The 18,629-nt window shown below is 44.6% G+C and overlaps 1 protein-coding gene across 6 annotated transcripts in view; it reads left to right on the top strand.

Annotated features, from left to right (window-relative positions):
- Window positions 1-18,629, top strand: part of Mcf2l2 (MCF.2 cell line derived transforming sequence-like 2) — a 196,929-nt gene that overhangs the window by 34,672 nt on the left and 143,628 nt on the right. For 4 of the 6 annotated variants that reach the window (XM_063261110.1, XM_063261109.1, XM_063261112.1 and 1 more), the window contains exons 2-3: window positions 431-514; window positions 5,266-5,380. The exons of 1 other annotated variant lie outside the window; for it this stretch is intronic. In XM_063261110.1, the coding sequence (XP_063117180.1) occupies window positions 431-514; window positions 5,266-5,380 (199 nt within the window). The remainder of the gene's footprint in view (window positions 1-430; window positions 515-5,265; window positions 5,381-18,629) is intronic. One more of the 6 variants, XM_063261113.1, reaches the window with a different exon arrangement.

Here is an 18,629-nt window from a genome sequence, read left to right as displayed (position 1 = left end):
GGGAAGAAAGAAAGAGAGGAAAGGAGGGAGGAAAGAAGGGAAATAAAAACCAGAGTTCCCATTGATCTCAGGCTGACTTGATGACCGTGCTCAGGAGGCCACAGATGTGATTAGGATGTCTGCGGAACATTTTTCCACAGATGCAGCAGAGTGGGCGATCCCTGCTTGGGATGTGACGCCGTGCGTGGGGCTCACACTTCAGGACCTATCACCACCTGGTGTGGCCCCAGGGCTGTGCTTCTGCGGTCCTGGGTGTAGGCTTCACACCACACACAGCTTGGACTTGTGTGTCTCAGGCATTGGGTTTGGTGTCCCCATATATATCCCAGTTTTCCCTTGTGATGGAATTTTTGTGTTTTTCTTTTTCTTTTTTTGAATTCCCCTTTCTAATTGACAGGGATTTAACCTAATTCGTGTTTCATTCATGCAGATGAAATCATGCAGCAGGAAGTCCGGCCCTTGGTGGCAGCGGATATAATAGAACAACTTCACAGACAGTTTGCCATTCTTTCAGGTAAGGGACAAACCCTTCGCGTTTCCACATTCTGTGGGCTCTCCTGGGTGCTGTTCCTTTTGCTTTGGGGTGCATCAGCTCTCCCCACCCCCGAGGAAGGCTTTGCTCTGAGCTGTGAAGAACAGAGATGAAAAAGAGCCAAAGACAAATAAGTGACTAAGGCCCTCAGTGCCAGCTGCCACTGTGCTCTTCCAGGATTCAGCCTCCAGTGAGTCTGAGTTTGAAGGACTCCAGAGCATTTGCTAGCGTTGTTGTTCTGAGACATCTGACTTTTTACTCTCAGCTCTTCCCAGGAGATTCCCCTCAAGCATTTGCTCAGGCCTAGCCAGAGGCCGGTGCTGGTAAGAGGCTGGCAATTTTCCGAGGCTGGTACGGTGCTGAGGAGCTGTCACTACCGAAGGGCCCCTTTCTCATCACTTAGCTGAGCCGGGCATGGCTTAGGAGGTGTGTACCAAGCTCCACACCAAGGCCAGATCTGGGAGCGAGTGGGGGAGATGAGAGGCCCCCATCACAGAGCACCACGCTCCTCAGCTTTGCGTTTCTTCATCTCGGCTCCAGCTCGGAGCATATGCCCCTCTGCAACAGGGGCAGGGAGGGGGAGGCACACTGCTTTCCTTTCTCTAAATCATTTTTAATCTGCTCCAAATTCCTCACAGGCCTCCCCAGCCAGAGGCTCCACCCTGCCTTCCACAGCTTTCCTGCAGGGCATTGGTCAGGGTCAGAAGCAGAGGCCCGAGCCCTGGGTATCGTCCAGATCCTGCTTGGAAGGCAGCCCGATTGCTCACAGTCAGCCTGGGATATTTCTGAGTTCAGGGATGAAGCAGAACCCATAGGTTGGTTAGCAGAGGAGAAACACTCCAGACTTTGGACTCAGAAAATTTTGAGTTCACATTCAACTAGTAGGTTGCCCTGAATCTCAGTTTGTCATCTATAAAATGGATCATATTAAAGGAAAGTGCCCAACATGGTATCTGGCTACAAGAGAAATTAACCTGTAGGACTTTTTTGTTGAGGTATGTAAGACATCTGGAGGTAAAACTCCTAGGGTTGGGTCAGGGCTCAGTGATATTAAGGCTGCCATCTTTCTGATTCCCCTGACATTTCCTTGTTTAAGTCTCAATCCCAAGAAAGCTCCTGCAGCTCCAGACATCAAGTCTGTATCCAAAGCAGAAAGGAAAAAAAAGCAATGCTAATATCATCTGTTTCTTTTGCCAGGAGGGCAGAAGTTTTCCCTGAAGCTTTTGACTAACTTCTACTTATATTTCATTCTAGTAGTATCATGTAGCCATTCCTCACACAAAGAGAATCTGAAAGGCAAGCATTTAGCTTTCTAACTGCCATATGGATGGTGCTTGAGTGGGAGAGGAATTTGGGGATAAATTAGCCACTAATGTTGGCCATAATGCCTTTCCTCTAATCCCACAATGCTGTTCCTTTAACTATGAGGAATTATTCTTTTATATTTCTTTTAATGGCTGTTTCTCCCTTGGAATCATTTTATCTGAATCACTCTCTCCTCATAATAGCTTAATCCTTTTGAAAATGATTAATATTGAATAGATAAAGATCTCTTAGGGCTGTGGAGTCCCCAGTGTAATGTAAGGAAAAATAAAGGAAAGAACTATAGTAAAGCAGTATGTACCTCAGCAATCAGTGTTTCAGTAGAAGTAGTAAGAGCTAATATTCTGTAGTGTGGGCCACCAGTGCCCACGGCAGGTGTGAATGCGGTGTGGGCAGTCGAGTACCTGCGTGACTTTGCTGGAGCACTTTTCTGAACTAGCAAACAGTCATTGAGTTTAAATGCAGAGCAAGGTAAAGGTCTTTCCTTCACTGATAGAATAATCACATTGCTGGAAAACTCAGTGTATGTTAAAACTGTTTCTAAATTCTTTATTCTTACTGGTAAAACAGAGAGTGTAGGTTCAGAGCTTCATAAATGGATTTTTCATCTATATCAAGCATCTAATGAAATATTTACAAATCAAAAAACTGGAAGACAGTTTTTGGGTTTTTTTAGTGGATTTTTGTTGCTGGGGGTGGTGGAATGGGTCATTCAGTGCCCCAGGTCCTGGGATATCCAAAGTGCTTCCCAGGCAATAGGCATCCCAGGTCTTTGTGGGATGGGAAGGGAAAGAGAGGCTTGGCGTCACTGGCCATAGCTGCCTCGCCTCCTCCCCGTTGCCGGTCTCCCCCATTCCTCCGCGGGACATCAGAGCACCCCAAATTCTGCACATACCAGCAGGCCTAGGCCCTTAAGGCAATCACTTAAGTACCGCAAGCACTCATTTCTTCTGTCGCTAGTTCTCTTTTCATGTAAAGAAAAAGTGAGAACCATACTAGGAGGAGTGAGGTTTTTTAAAAATTTTACCTCGTATCAATAATTTGAGGTTCATTGTCTTCAGTGAGACCTTTACTTTTTTCTCTTGCATTACCATATTTTCTCACAAGATGGCGCTAAGTGTCCGGTTGCGGGTGGTCAGGGGTTCTGCTTCCTTAAACCGTGTTTTGTTGCCTGGGCGCTTCAGTTTAAGAAGAAGATTCAGCTGCAGGTGGATGTCCAGGGTTAACCGTGGGGCTTCTCTGGTGTTCAGAATCAGTAATAACCAAGACAGAAAAAAACTGCACCTCTTTTTTTCCGCTTAGGTGGGAAAAGCTTTATTTTAGTCAACTTTAAAAGTAAAAGATTAAAGATTAAGATTGAAGTAAGATTTACTTTAAAAGTAAAGATGTAGCTTAGCGGGCCCTCAGTCCCCTAGTATGTGTGAGGTCTTTAGTTAGATCCCCAGTATAGTTAAAAAAAATAAAACCAAAAAAAGGTAAAATTAAATGACTTAATCCCATCCTAATGAATATTTTAGGGTGTTTTCATTTCTTGAAACATTCATTCAGCAAATGTTTGCTATATAAATTGTAGAGAGTTATCATGCACATAAATTTAGCCTGGCTGGAGATAAATTTTTAAATTTACATTTTTTTGAAACCTTCTCTGGTTGTTGAACTGCCAAGAGAACAAATGCTAAGTAAATCTGATGACACCTCCTCACTCGCTGCGTATCCTTCTCAAAGGCTGACAAATGGCTAATCTCGGGCAGCACAGGATGACTAGAGAGAGTCGGGAGGCTTCGCAGCCCACAGGGCCCGGTGGTGGGCCAGTGGTCCAGGGTGACCACTAAGGACTCTTCCTCGGCGTCAGCTGTGAGACTCCACCTTCACCTCAGAAGGGGACTGAGGGACAAGCCTGGTGGCCGTCAGGGAGGCCGAAGCCACAGGCTCTGGGCACCATGGGCCCCTGCATCACAGACAGCAGGCCGGGCTAGGAAACCAAAGCAGTGTGTGGGCCCATTTCAGGAAGTTTCGAGCCTGAGAGGGCAGCGAGCTTAGGAAGTTAAAACCACTGTCTGCAACACAGAGCCTCCTTCCGCTTTTAGTTTCTCCGGGTTCCAGTGCCCAGCTAGCGAGCCACCCACTTTGAGGTGACCTCCTGGAGGAGGGCAACGCAGCCGCTGGGAGAGGCTCACGCACCATCACTCCACAGAGATGGGGCTGGTGCATTCCGCGTGATGCTCATGAAATCACAGCCCATGCTTGTGTTTGTGGCCTGGTCTTTTTCTTTTTTTTAACCCTGGGGAAGCCACCAAAAATCCTGCTTTATAAGATGGTACAGTGCCAGCCAAAAACATATTATGTGATTTAATGTGGGCTGAAGACCATCAAGCCAGTAGAATACACTTCATCTGACAGGTGTGAACTATTGCAGTTTCGCTCAAAAATTTAAAATATTCATGGTGTCACTGTGAGTTCTCCAGGGCTTCCCTGGGCTTCTGCTGCATAGCGCGGGAACTGAGAGGCTGGAATTTGCACCACATGACTGCATGTAGCTGCAAGGAGATTGGGAATAGAATCTATTTAACTGAATCTCATAGCCTGGATGATTATCACCTCTTTGTAATAGTAATAATTATGATAATGTTCATCCTCCACTGAGCACTTTATCTGTAATAAATATTTATTAAATAAATATTTTATTTTACCTTTTATTTGTGTTTATAGCTAACCTTCACAATATTTTTAATGTAGGTACAGGTATTCTTATTATATAGATAAAAGAAACATATATCATATATAAGATGTATACTATTAGAAATATACATATATATGTAAGAAAACTACTTAGGTTAAGTATCTTGCTTAGCATCATGTAATAATTAAGTGCCAAAGTACAATTTGAGCCAGGCTATTTGATTTTAAAATTCTCTTAACTACCATGCAATATTGCCTTTGATATTTACTGGCTAGCAGTGAAGAGAAATAGTATGTATGCAACATCATTGTCTTTTCTTTTCTTTTTTTCTGTGTTTTTGGGACAGGTTTTCTCTATACAGTTCAGGCTGGTCTTGAGCTCATTTTGTAGCCCAGACTGCTCTCAAACTTGGAATGATCCTCCTGCCTCAGCCTCCTGAGTGCTGGGGTTATAGATAGGCACCACCATGCCCATTTCCTTCTTTATCGAATCAATAATAACTTTTATACAGCAGTGATCCTCAATGGACTCAACACTGAGTTCTTACGATGCCATGAAACAAAAAAATGAAGAATGGAAACTTCCTAAAAATAGTTGTGCTGAAGTTCTGCAAATTGCAGTCTGAGACAGAACAGATAGACAATGCGACTGCCCACATTCACCTCCCCTGAAGGGGCGATGCTGACACCCTTGGTAACCCCCCCCCCCCCGCCGCCTGTCTTTGTTGCAGGTGGCCGTGGGAAGGATGGCGCTCCCATCATCACTTTCCCGGAGTTCGTGGGGTTCAAGCACATCCAGGAGGAGGACTTCCTGAATGTGCTCACCTACCTGACCAGCATCCCCAGGTGAGCTCACTTGAGGTCGCCGGCTGTCAGCTTTCCCATCACTGACAACTTGAGGACAGGTTTATTGTGACTTACAGTTTTATGGTCTGCAGGCTCCAGGGCAGACACAGGAAGTGAAGAGGCACGGCAGACAAGCCTCTGTCCAGTCTATGGCAGGCAGGAAGCAGACAGCCAACAGCAGGGCCAGGGACAGAAATACACCCTTCCATGTCATGCCACAGTGAGCCACCTCCAGCCAGGCCACACAATCTAGCAGCACACTGATGAACACACGCTCCCCCATCGAATCACCTTTCACTCCCCTGAGGATCTGGGGGGACATTTTAGGTCTAAACCATACAATGTCCTCATGGCATTTTGCATGCAACAAGTTGGGCTAAGAATTTTGCAGAAGCAGAGTCAGTACTTGCAAAGAGAGAGAGAACGCAACAGGAGACAAATCCTGTCGGTGTGGGGCCCTTCTGCACATGTAGGAGCCCTTAGTAAACACCAAGCAGCTGATGAACAAACAGAGTCCCCCGATGAGTCCTGGTCTTCCACTTGGTCACTCTTAACTGATCTGGCTTTCTGGGTTGTGTCACTTAAGGAGCTCAAACCACATCACAGCTACGTATTTAATTTCTCTTTCCTAAGCAAGAAGGCGAGGGGCAAAATTTATCATTGTCATTGTCTCAGTGAAAGTGGTTCTAAGAGAGAAAGGTCAGAGGTGCAAATACACAAGTTAAAAAAGAGTCGAATCCTCTCAAAGAAGGATGATGATGCAACGCAAGTTCCCAGAAAGAGAACAATCCGTCTTCGAAAGGCACAGAATGAAGTAAATCATAAAGATGAGAGTGGAAATGCAGGAACTTGAGACTTTAAAAATAATAGAGGATCGGTGAGTCAGGGTTGGTTCTTTGAAAGGATCAGGAGGGGATCTGAGGATGGGGGAGATGGGAGGAGAGGAGAGGGCAGAGAAAAGGACCCGGATGTGATATGTGCAAGCACTGATTTCCTGCGAGGAATGTACTATGTATCACGATCACAGACTAATAAAACTGAGAAATAACACATTTTAGTAGAAAAAGCAAGGTAAAGAATTATAGGGGTGTGTGCAATAAATCATATAAAAATCACGCAGATAATTGCCATTGCCCAATGGGGAAACTGAGGCATAGAACAAGGAAATGAGGGAACCAAGGATGAAAATTGTGCTCCTAGCTCAGCCCAAGAGCAAAATGTTTCCCGGCGTTCGTTGGCTTCGCCCTCCCCAGCCCAGGTCTCACAGCTGTGAGTCACTTCAGGCAATATCCCCGGGTCTCCAAGGGGTGGGAGGTGGCCTAGGGTCACACTATCACCACGTTTCACTGACGAAGACAGCAGGGGCTGGGGTCCAAGTCCTGATCCAGACAGGCGAGGCCTCGTCCTGCGTGGGTTTACACCGTGCATGAGGTTGCCGCGTCCTTCACTGGCAGCACCGCGGTGCCCCCCGCGCTTGGCTCCATTGCTTCATATGAGCTGGAGGTAAACGCACAGCTTTGGGACCCAGAGGTCGCCTGGAGTCCGATGCTGCTGAGGAAGATCAGCACGCCCTCTGCTCTAGCCAAACCCACCCCAGAGGGCTGTGTTTTGCTTTCTTTCACCTATCTTGCTTCTCAGGAGAGGCTAGAGACTCCTTCCAGTACGCCTTCAGTCACCTTGACATCCGGCTTCAGCAGTTTCTCCTTTTCAGTAACACTTAGGTCATGGCTCACCCACTGCCCCTCTCCACCACCCCTACTCCTTGGTGGTAGCCTGAGCAGCCTGGGGAACCCTGGGCTGCTGGAGGAAAAGCATATGTGGGGTTGGGGCCTGGCTCACTTGGTTCTGCCCCACCCCCAGTGTCCCCCCAGGCAGGACTCCTCCCCATTCCTCAGCCCTCAGCCTACACCTGTCTCTAGGGAAACCATCCAGACCCAGTTCTGGGCTCTACTCTGGCAGACTCTGGCAGACGCGCTCTCTCCTTTACCTCCCCCACTCCCTGAGCTTCCATCCTGCAGAACATGCTAGAATATGGAGGTGGTTTCTGCGAGCTTCTCAAGAGCAGAGGCCTGTGTGCTTTTTTGTTTTGTTTTGCAGTTTGACCTCCAGCAGTAGTACAGTACCCAGTACTGGGCACTCTGGGGAAGGAGCATTGGTAGGAGGTCCGGTTTTAATAGTGATTCATTCCAAACCAAAGGTCCTAAGGTGAGAAGGGGCCCACCCGGCAGGCAAAGGGCCACCCTGCTCCCCACTGCGGCTGTGGCTTAGAGTAAGGCTGGGTTCCGGGCAGTTGGGCTTGGACTTCCTCTTTGGCCTCACTGCACTTCAGCAACCTCTGCATCTGTGGGTGCAGCAAGGAGCACGAACCCCAGTACCCATGCTCCTTAGATGTGCTGTGAGCTCACTAATGGTTCCGACTCCCTGGGCAGAGCCAAAGGGCACCGTAAGGGGTGACCTGCCCTTGCACTTGTGGCCTTCCTGAGAGAGACCGTTCCCTTCGGTCAGCCTGACGCCCTGCTGGGAGGCTTCTTGCTCCTGCCTCCGAAGAGCAAAAAAAGCAAAGCCAGGGACTCCTGTTTGGGCTTCATCTGCTTCATGTGCCTTGTATTTCTCATAAACTGTGGGCGCATTCCTAGAATGCTGCCTGTTTCTTGAGAACTGTTAGCTCCCGTGCAGTTATTTCCCTTCCACTCTGGCTTTTTCTCACTTCCTTCTCACTTACTTTATCTCACCCCTTGTTCCTTTCAGTTCAAAGCAGAGACAAAGGGTAAGAAGGCCTGAAAGGGGAAATGGATCTGAGCCTTGACTTCCAGTTCCGAACAAAGAGCCATCCTGTTTGTTTTATGACCTCTGTTTATCATGATTTGCATGATTTGAATGTTAGCCAGTGACCAGGGCCCTTCCCAGTTTGCAAAGTGTTTTATAGGCAGTCGGTGGAAGCCTGGTCATGGCATATGGCAGGACAGAATGGATTCAGGATATGGAACAGAACAAGGGAAGGGTGGTGGGGTGGGGGGAGGCCGGCCCCATGCCTGAGTTTCTCAGGCATCTCCCCAGGGGCGGCTCAGGAAAGCACAGACAAGTTTCCCTTCTTCCCCAGTCTCTCTGAGCAATCGTGGAGTGTACAGTGCCGTGCGAGGTGCTGTGGAGGATCAGAAAGGCCATGAGACCATGCCCTGAACCCTTGGAGGCCCTGAACCCTTGAAGGCCCCTCACCTCAGCTGCAACACTATGGTGTGAGGTCGGTGTTAATTAAGTTGTTATAGGGGCTCAGAAGACGGAAAAGTCACTCAGACACGAAGAACAGAGGAAGGGGAAGAACAGGAATGAAATGGTCTTGATGGTACAGTTACTACACAGACAGACAGACAGACAGACACATCAAGAGAGAGAGAGACAGACAGACAGAGACAGAGACAGGGAGAGAGGCTGGCAGATAGTCCATCCTCCAGCTCACATTAGGGTTAGGGTTAGGCCTAGGGCTAGGGTTAGAATTAGGGTTAGGGTTAGGGTACTACCTTGCAGTCTGGGATGAGCTGCTTGGCTCTATTGCCAGCCCCCACGTGTTGTGAGTTTTAAACAGAATGTGGTTTGGCCTTGCAACCCGTGTAGTTGACTGTAGCAGAGCAAGTGCTGCTCTTAAGAGTAACAGACTCAAGAGGTCGGGGGTTCTGAGGCTTTAGCTCTGTGAGCGGGCCCCCAGATTTCTAAGGGGACACTGAGGGCTGACTGGTTGAGGGCCCCTAGTTGGCCGTGGGAGGGAGCAGGGAAGGTGGACCCGCGAGCTCACTAAGGCCTCTCTGCCTTGGATGTGTGCAGTAAGTATGGTGACGGCAGGCAGACTGGATGGCAGAGGACAGACAGGAGGACGGGCGCCCTGGAAGTGGGGGAGGAGAAACTTGGGAGCCTGCTCGCAGTGGCCAACATTGCTTTTCATGTCTGGGTGTGTGCAGTGCTGGCCTCATTTGCTTTTGATGGTCTCATTTTACTGATTCTTTGTGGTTCTTCCTGATCCAAGTCATGCCAAGACAGTGGTTCCCAAGCTCAGCTGCACGTTAGGGTCACCACGAGAGATGCTAGGGTCCTGGCTGCCAAGACTAATCCAGATGGATCAAATCAAGATTTCTGGGGAAGAATCCAGCACCCCACTGTGCTTCCAGCTTGTGTCAGCCCACTGCAGCCAGGGCGAGGGCCCCTGTGCTAGGAACTGAGCAGGCGAAGCTGTGATCCTGAGGAAGAAAGCTTGGGAGGGAACCTGGCTTTGTCTGCTCCCAGAGCTTTCCCCTTTCCATCCCAGTTTGTATTTCTTCTCTTCGCACGTATTGTGTACAAGCAAATCAAGTTCCTGAGCGTCCTTGAGCCTAGGATTTTTTTAATTGATTAAATTTTGGGGGTACATTTTAGGTATATGTAATGATCACATTCGTCATAGGAAATCTGTACCTGTGCGTGCAATATCTGGATTCTTCCCCCCTTTCCCTACCCTCCCTTCAACCCTTCTTCACCTTTCTTCCCCTTTTTATTTACAAAAGCTTTGCTTCATTTTCCCTTCTTTTCTCATTTTTTTCTTTTTCTTCCTTCCTTTCTCCCTTCTTCCCTCTAGTTCCCTTTCCCACTTGACCTGTTCTTCCTGTTTTACAATATCTATTATACCTTTCGGTCCTTATTTATGTTTTCAGTTTCTCACACTGGAAAAACAATGCAGTGTTTACACACGTGTGTCCGATTCATTTCACGTAAGCATATGGCCTCGAGGTGCACCCCTTTATCTAGAAATGTCTCAGGCTTATGAGCTGGGACTTCTTCCTGACTTATTGCAGTGTGTAAGGAGCAGCTGAATTATAACGCTCCCCAAAGGGATCTCATGGTGTTAAAATGAACAAATATGAACATTTGCACACGAGTTTATGCCCCCACACACATATTACTATGTTACCATTAAGTTCCTAAAAACAACTGAGGGCCTATGGGGTGCCTGCACTGTGCAAATTGTACTAATAGGTTTCACAGCCCAGCATATAACAATAATAGTAAGTCCTGGGGCTTGTTTCTCAGCTATTTTACTTATACAGATGCTACCTTTGGGTCTGGAGTGTGTCTCAAAGACTCTAAAATGTGAAAGGCTTAGTCCACAGCTTGGTGCTACTGTTGCTTTTTGCTCTGCCCCACTACACGGTGCTCCCTTGCCATGGCCCAAAGGTAATGAGAACTCGCTGTGGACTGAAATCTCTAAAACTGTGATCCAAAAGAAACCTTTACTCTTATAAGTTGATGGCCTCGGGTATTTTGTTACAAAAACAGAAAGCTGACTGACAAGCAAGATATCATGTAAAGCATGTGGTGTGAGCCTACAGATTATAGCCAGGCAGTTGTAAAAAGCATTAGCAAAAACTGCAAACCACAGAGGAGTTCGACTATTTCAAATTGTGTCCTTTGTCCCCAAAGCAACAATAGTATCATTAAGCATGCAGCGTGATGACTGTGTACACTACTCCCTCTCTTTGTTTTAGTCACAGTTCTAGGCTCACTATTAAAAAAGAGATTAGATCAGGTCCTTTTAAGTTGAACTACTTCATGATGGAGGTGCATTTTGTGATTGTTGGCTATGGCAGGTTTCTGTTGCTGTAACAAAATACCCAAGACCAACAACTTAGAAGGAGGAAAGGTTTATTTTGGCTCCTGGTAGAGAGTTCAGATCATGGCTATTTGGCCTTGTCACCCTGAGCTGTGCCAAGGAGGGCCATGATGGTGAGAACACATGGGGCACAGGTCTGTCTACCTCATGGTGGCCAAGAGACAAAAAGAGGGGAAAGAAAGGGCCAGATGCCGATATCTCCTTCAAGGGCAACACCCCAGCGATCTAACTCCCTTCCACTAGATTCCACCTCTTAAAGGCTGCCTCACCTCCTAAAGGATGGTGACCAAGCCTTAAAGTCACTGTTGGGGACCTTTAAGATCCAAACCATGACATTTGCTATTTCTAAAAGGCCTTTTTTCTGTAATGAATTTGTTGAAGGACCCATTTGAGCTAGAGCCATTTCCTACATGTGTTTCCCTCACATGAAATATGATAAATAGTCTTTGAAAGGAGTCCTGTCCTGTTATGATGATGGCCTAGAATGTGGTCTGATATTTGTACTCCAGGAAGGGCTAGGAGATGGGCAGAGTTTCTGCTCAGCCTGTGAATGTAGTGGTGCTTGCTTCTCTGAATGGGATGATAAGCCTTAGTAACCGGCCTCCCCAGAAAAGTGAGTCCAATCCAGGCTTCTTACTCTAATGAAGACCACAGAATAGTCCCTATTTTTGGTTAGTGGGCAAAGGTGCTGCTTTGATTGAGTAGAGTGAGGTGTTTTCCCAGGTGGAATTGGCCCTTAAAGAGTCGGGAAGGTGGATTCATTCATTGGAGCACTGAGGATGGAGGCCCGGAGTGGACATCTCTGTGGCAGAGTAGATGGACTGGCATCAGAGCCCGCAGGGTGATTGCCCTCAAGGCCAGACCTGGGGACCCAGCTCAGACTTGAGGTTAGACCAACCCATGGATTTATTGCAAATAACCAGTCAGCAGCAGACAAATCCTGTATGACAGGAGAATTTAAGTACGTTGTTTAAAGGGGAGAACAGCATGTAACATGCCAGGTTTCCGTCTTCCTCTGTGTGAAACGGGATCTGAAGTTACTGCGTACCCGTGGGCTGGCCTCATGTGTACCTAATAGCCTTATTTTTTCTTTTGCTTGAGTGCTGTCTCTTGCCATTGGGTCACCTTTCTATTAGGATAATAATTTTCTGACACACTGAGTTTAGGATTCTTCAGAAATTAAAAGCACAATCTTTAGCTTGAATTTGTAAGTGCTAATCATTATGAATATGTGGAGTTTGGTCCTAGTGGTTGTTAAAGCCATTTTTCTCATCACTGGAACAAAATACTGAGAGCTGCTACCTGAAGCAGAGGTTCATTTTGGCCAAGCCTTTGAACCCTTTGTTTAAGACTCTGTTCAGCTTAGATTATTTTCTTTGGTTATTCCTTTCCTCAGACTCTTGTTGTCTGTTCCTGGACTCCATCCCTTTAGCTTCTCTCTCATATTTTAATTATTTAATTCTTCACATTTTAATCATAGATATGTTTGTTAATATTTTTGTCTTTTTTGTCTACTGAGGTTTTTTTGTCTACTGAGTTTTTCATCTTCATTTTTTCCAAATTTCTAAGAATTCTCTATGTATTAGGGATACTAACCCTTTATCTGAAATGTGTGCTGTGTTTACTTTTCTCACTTTTTCATTTGTCCTTTGACAATGTGATTTTTTTTTTTTTTTTGCCTTGCAAAGTTTTTATTATCAAATACCAGGTTTTTTTTCCTTTTATTACATCTGGATTTTAAGTCATTGTTATGAAGTTTTCTTTTTTGTCTTTTGCTTTTCGCTTTTTGAGACAGGGTGCAGTTCAGGCTGGACTTCAGCTCACTTTGCAGCTCAAGATGGTCTCAAACTCACAATCCTCCTGCCTCAGCCTCCTGAGTGCTGGGATTACAGGCGTGTGCCACCATGCCTGGCTTTACGAAGTTTTCTGATGCCATATTTACTCATGCTTTCCAAGGACATAGATATAGTATACTTGCTTTTTTATAGTTAATTCTGATGTGCTTGGCTTTTATTTCCTTGTGTGGTATGAAATATAGATTCAAGTTTATCATTTTCTAAGTAACTATTCAGCCATCTGAGCACCATTAATTTTAAAATCCTTACCTCGATGATTTAAGAGCTAATTGGTCAATCTGTTCATCAGTGAGAAATTATTTTAATTATCAAGTATTTAAGTATGTTTGCTATCTGGTAGGATTAATTACCATCCCCATTCTCCTTAGGCTTTATACTTAGTTTTTCAATGTTTCCCTAACTGTTCTTTCATAATGTTTTTCTTTGTGTCTTCTAATAACATAGAATGGAAGGAAGAAAGGAAGGAAAGTAAAAGAGAAAGAGAGAAAGATGTTGTTGGTCTTATCATTGAGACTGTTAAATTTATAAATTAATTTAGAGAAAAATGGCACCTTTCTGGTCCTTCCATTTATTCAGGTCACTTTTCCATCTTTTAGAAGTGTACAGAACTTTTCATGACACAATTTTGTACATTTATTAAGTTTATTTTAAAGTATTTTATCTTGTATTGCAATGTAAATAGAATTCTGTCATTATATACTTAACTAGCAATTTTATTTTTCATATTGTCTTTATTAGGTTAGATATCCATTATATATATACATGTATATATAATAATAGTATTTTAACTTTTTTTTAAAGCTCTGACACTTTTTTAAAATTTTGGCACTGGGACTCTGCATGGTCACTGATGATCGGGTAGAATTCTCCTGGGAACCTTCAAGGCCTTCTTGCTGAGAAGTTTAGAAGTTTAACTAAGGGACTCAGCTGGAGGCCAGGGTGCTCACTTTGCAAACATCCTGAGCCTGTGCAAGAGGAAGGCAGGGAGATGGTGGGAGTACTACACCTGCCCTAGGAGGTGGCAGCCTGCTTAGGGGAGGAAAAGAAGCTTGCTCTTCCCTCTTTGGGTGTTTTTGCTCTGGCTGCTGCCTTAAAGCGCTGCCCCAGTGCCACGCCACCCTGCCTTGGAGCCAGATGATTATGGACTGAAACCTCCACACACTGTGAGCTAAATAAACCTTTCCTTCCTTAATTATAAGTGTTAGGTATTTTGTCTCAGCCATGAGAGAAAAGTAACCTATACAATAGCTTATTTTTTATTAGTGTGCTTTGAAACTTCTTTTTCCATTCTCTATTCATTTCTGCTTTTGTTTTTTGTAATTTCTTGCTTGTTCTTTTTGGTTTGCTTCATTTTTTCCCATTTTTCTGGGTAGAGAATTTATTTTATTTTTGTTCTTTCGTTTTATTGACTTTTTCCTGCTCCCTGCTTCAAATATAGCCCATAAACTCTTATATTTAGTGTTTTCATTATGTTTTAGAAATTCTAAAATTTTACTTTTATATTTTCCCACTGCCAAAAAGTTGTTTAACATAAAGCTTTCATTTATTTATTTATTTAAAGGGACTAAAATGAAACTAAATAAAACAGAACAATACTAGATTTCAAAAACAAGACAGACAGAAATCTCACAGAGTGACTATATTGTGTAATATAAAGCTTTTAAATTTTCAAGTGATCTTTTTTTTTTTTGGTGCCAGGAATCGAACTCAGGACCTTGCACTTGCCAGGCAGGCACTTATGCAGTTGAGCTAAATCCCCCCCGGCTTCTAGTGATCAATTTTTGTGGATGTTCCATCAACATTTCAGAAGATGATGAATTCCCTGTTACCAGGATGCAAAGCTCATTAAATATTGTCTTTTATAACCAGTGTCTGGGTCTACTAATTAGAAAAACATACAAGTTCCTTTCTTATTTTTTCATCATTTATTTTTAGTTGATAGTTCTGTTTATTCACCTGGTTTTATTCATTTCAGAAGACCATGAGTTTCCTTTTCATATTTATGAATGATAGGTTATATTTTAATGCCACTGGTTGACCTGAGTTTCCTTTGTAATTGGGTAGGTTTGTTTAACCAGGGTCCTTGCATGTAAATAGGAAGAGATTGGATCCAGAAACTGCAACAGCAAGCAGGTCCTATAGATAGACTTCCTTTCATGCATGCTTTTTGGTTGTATGTGTGTTTTGTTTTGTTTTGTTTGGTGAAAGGGAGTCATCCTTTGTCCAGGCTGGCCTCCCACTTCCAGGCTCCCATGGTCATCCCTATAGTTGGAGCTACACACCATGATACCCAGCCTGAAGTTTTACTCATTGCAATAAAGAGTATACCTTATTCCCTTTCCTCCTAGCTGAGACAAAATACCTGACACCTACAGCTTAAAGGAGGAGAGGTCTATTTTGGCTCACGGTTCAGGAGTATCAGTCCTCTCACGGTTGGCAGCCCCCCGACAAAGGTGGTCTGGCAGAAGGGTCTGCAGAAGAGAGCTGCTCACCTCCTGCAGCCCGGAAGCAGAGATTCAAGCAAGGAGCCAGGAAAGGAGATGTAACCTGGGTCACACCCCCACACCTCTCCCAACCAGACCTCACCTCCTCACAGCAAGCTGGTCATTCCATCCCATCATCCAGTTACGTATGTTTGAGAGCATGAGGCTGGGGGCCATCCAGGTAAAAACCCTGACAGAGCACTGCGCTCTGGATGCAGGATTTTTCAGTCGGTTTTGTGCCTGCAAGGACCTGTTTTCCTCGCTGTTCTCCTGGATCTTCCGTGGGCTGCGGAGTTTCTGTAAGCTCCGCTCCCTTTTGCCGAGCTTCAGCATCCCCTTCCCTGTGAAGGAAAAGCTCCACCAGCCTGAAGGTGGAGGCCTTTGCCACAGCTGGCTGCTGTCTGTTCGCAGCTGGGGAGTGGCAACCACAACAGTGGCTCCAAGTGTAGTGTGGCCCAGAGAATGACGTGCCTGCCAGCTGGTTGACAACACAGAATCTCAGTCTCACCCCCAACTTTTTGCATCCAAACTGGCATATTTAAAAGACCCCTCAGGTGACCAGCATCTATGAAATGAAAATGACATCACTGACTTTCTTAGCACGGCCACAATTTGGTCTGTGTGAGCTAAGAGGAGCATTCCTGTATGGAGAGACGATAGTGCCAGAGCTCTGGTTTTCAGAGAACAGTCTGTGTTTACCTGCTGTGTTCTGTTTACTGAGCTTTCTTGCTTAACAGCCCTGGTAGGTTCCTTAGAACTTCTTCCCAGGATTATGTAACTTAAAGAAAAACAGGAAAGAAAGAGGAAAACCAAACAGTGCTGACATAAAGTACAAAACAGAACTGCCATGGGCATAAGCAGCATCGCGGCCAGGAGGGGGAGAAAAATGAAGGGAAACAATGGGAGAGGGCTGAGGACAGGCGCCTGGGCAGAAGAGAGCTCTGATCTGAAAACCCAGCTTGGTACCGCGCGGGGTCAGCGGTTTGCTCAGCTGTAAGGACACTGATGTCGTAAAGCGAGATAAACTGTAATTCTGACAAGTCATGGGAGCCCAACAGATAAGAGACATTACTTAAGATAGTTGTTTCTGTTGGGAGTGACCAGTTTGGTTTAGATTTTAAAATAGTTTTCCTTTCTTGCACCTTGAGTTCTTGAACATTTTGGTTTTCCAGACAGGACCTCACTTCTGTCACAGGTGGTCTCCCACCTGGCTTCCGCCCTTTGGGTTTTTAAACTGAGTTCTAATTTACATAAAGTATACAAATCTTAATCTCTAATGTGGTGACTGTTTACCTGTTTCCATGACCACCCTGAGGAGGGCACAAAATGTTTGTTCGAAGCTCTACCCCTGCCTCATGGCCATCAGTAACCCGGCCCCAGGGACTGGCTGCTTGGCCTTTTGACTGTCATACGGTTGACTGGGAAAACTGCAAAACATTCGAAAGGTAGGAAATTGCCTCTAAATCACCCGTGGGTCCAAAAAGAAATCGCAAATCACAAAGGAAGGAAGAAAGCATTTTTAACTGAGCAGGAATGAAAGCTGTATCTCACCTATGTGACACGGCTAAGGTAGCGCTTAAGAGAAAAGGGAAACTTTCCAGGACTTACATTAGAAAAGAGGCGAGATGTAAAATCAGTGCTTTTATCTTCTACCATAAGAAGCTAAAGAGAAACAAAAAGAAGAACGATTAAAACCAAATAAATAGGAAAGGAAACTGTAAAGAGAGGGAAGCAAAAATAAATGAAATAGAAAAGAAAGAGTTCTACTTTAATTCCGTGGTATGTTTTCTGTAACTGCAATTCTTTAAAATTTGTTCAGACTTGTTTCGTGGCCAAACCGCAGTCTGTCTTGATAACTGTGTCCTGAACATTTGAAAAGGAAATGTGTTCTGTGATTGCTGAATTTTAAGTTCTTCAAAGTCAACTCTCATTTTTTTGACTCTTTTTCTAACAATTACTGAGAAAGAAGTAATAAAATTGCAGTCTTTTTGTGCTCAACTATTTTTAGTTTAGTTCTATAAGTTTTTTCTTTTTAAAAATTTTTAGTTTTACCGACTTTTGATCAGTGTATTTCAAAGCACTGTTAGTGCATGCGTGCACCTTTATGATGTTACATTTCCTTTTTAATCGTTTCTCTCTATCAATGCTCCTTGTTTGAGCATTACTTGTTTTTATATCAGTATAATTACGCTGGCCAGATTCTTATCATTAGTGTCTGCATAATGTAGCCTTTATGACCCTTTTCTTTCAGTCTCTCTTTGCCCTCATATTTAAAATGTATCTCCTATAAGCAGTAGATTCACTGTGTCAACATTTGCTTTTTAAATGGAATAATAGCAACCATTTTCACTTAATGTAATTATTAGTAAAACTGAGTTTAAATACACCATTTTGCCATTTATGCCATCTATGGATTGTTCTTGTATTTTTCCTCTCCTGCCTTCTTTTGTGTTATTCAAATTTCTTCTTTCTTTTCCACCTCCTCCTTCTTTTTATTCTTTTCCTCTTCTTCCTTCTCCTTCTTCTTTTTAAAGCAGTGCTGAGGACCAAACCCAGGACTTTGCATGTTAGGTAAGCACTATACTGCTCAGTATCATCAATGTTCCACTGACCTCCTTTTCAAAGCAGTTTCCCTACTGTTACAGCTTGTATCCTTAACGTAGTAATTCTACCTTTGTTAATATCACGCAGCTTCATAAACTGTCTAAACAGTGTATTTTCATCTCATTCAATGCTAGTTTCAGTAGTATGACTGCCTGTGCTCCGTCCCAGCCTTAATGCTAGTGGGATATGTGAAAGGGTTTTGGCCCAGACAGGACTCTGTAGCCAGAAAAGCCTCAACCAGAACCAGGAAGCTCCTATCTCCCCACCCCTAGGAATTTACCTGTGACGTCATCTTCCCCGCCCCTGGGAACTTACCTGTGGTGCCAAACCTAGGAGCAATGGGCTACCCGTGCATCCCTGATGCCCCCTTAGGTTCCACCCCAAACCGAGGCTATTTACATACCCCACACACAAACACCACGTGTCCACCAGAGAGAAAGTCGGACTCCAGTGGTTGGTCAGGGGTGCTGGCTCTCTCTCCGTGTTCTCAGAATAAAGGCCTCTTTTGTTTTATACTTCTCATCTTTTGGAAATAAGCCTATCAATATGCAGTATATTGAATAATACTTTATTATTTTTGTTTGAATAGATAGTTGTCTTTGGTGAAGTGAAAACACGGTTGATAGTGTCTATCCACATACTTAGAGCTCAGCATGCTTCATTCCTGCTTG

Source organism: Cavia porcellus, unplaced genomic scaffold, assembly GCF_034190915.1.
Source record: "Cavia porcellus strain 051 isolate PalLab524CR breed Dunkin Hartley unplaced genomic scaffold, mCavPor4.1 scaffold_14, whole genome shotgun sequence".
NCBI lineage: Eukaryota > Metazoa > Chordata > Mammalia > Rodentia > Caviidae > Cavia > Cavia porcellus.
Note: the sequence above shows the minus strand (reverse complement) of the source record. Positions and strands in the feature narration are given on the sequence as shown.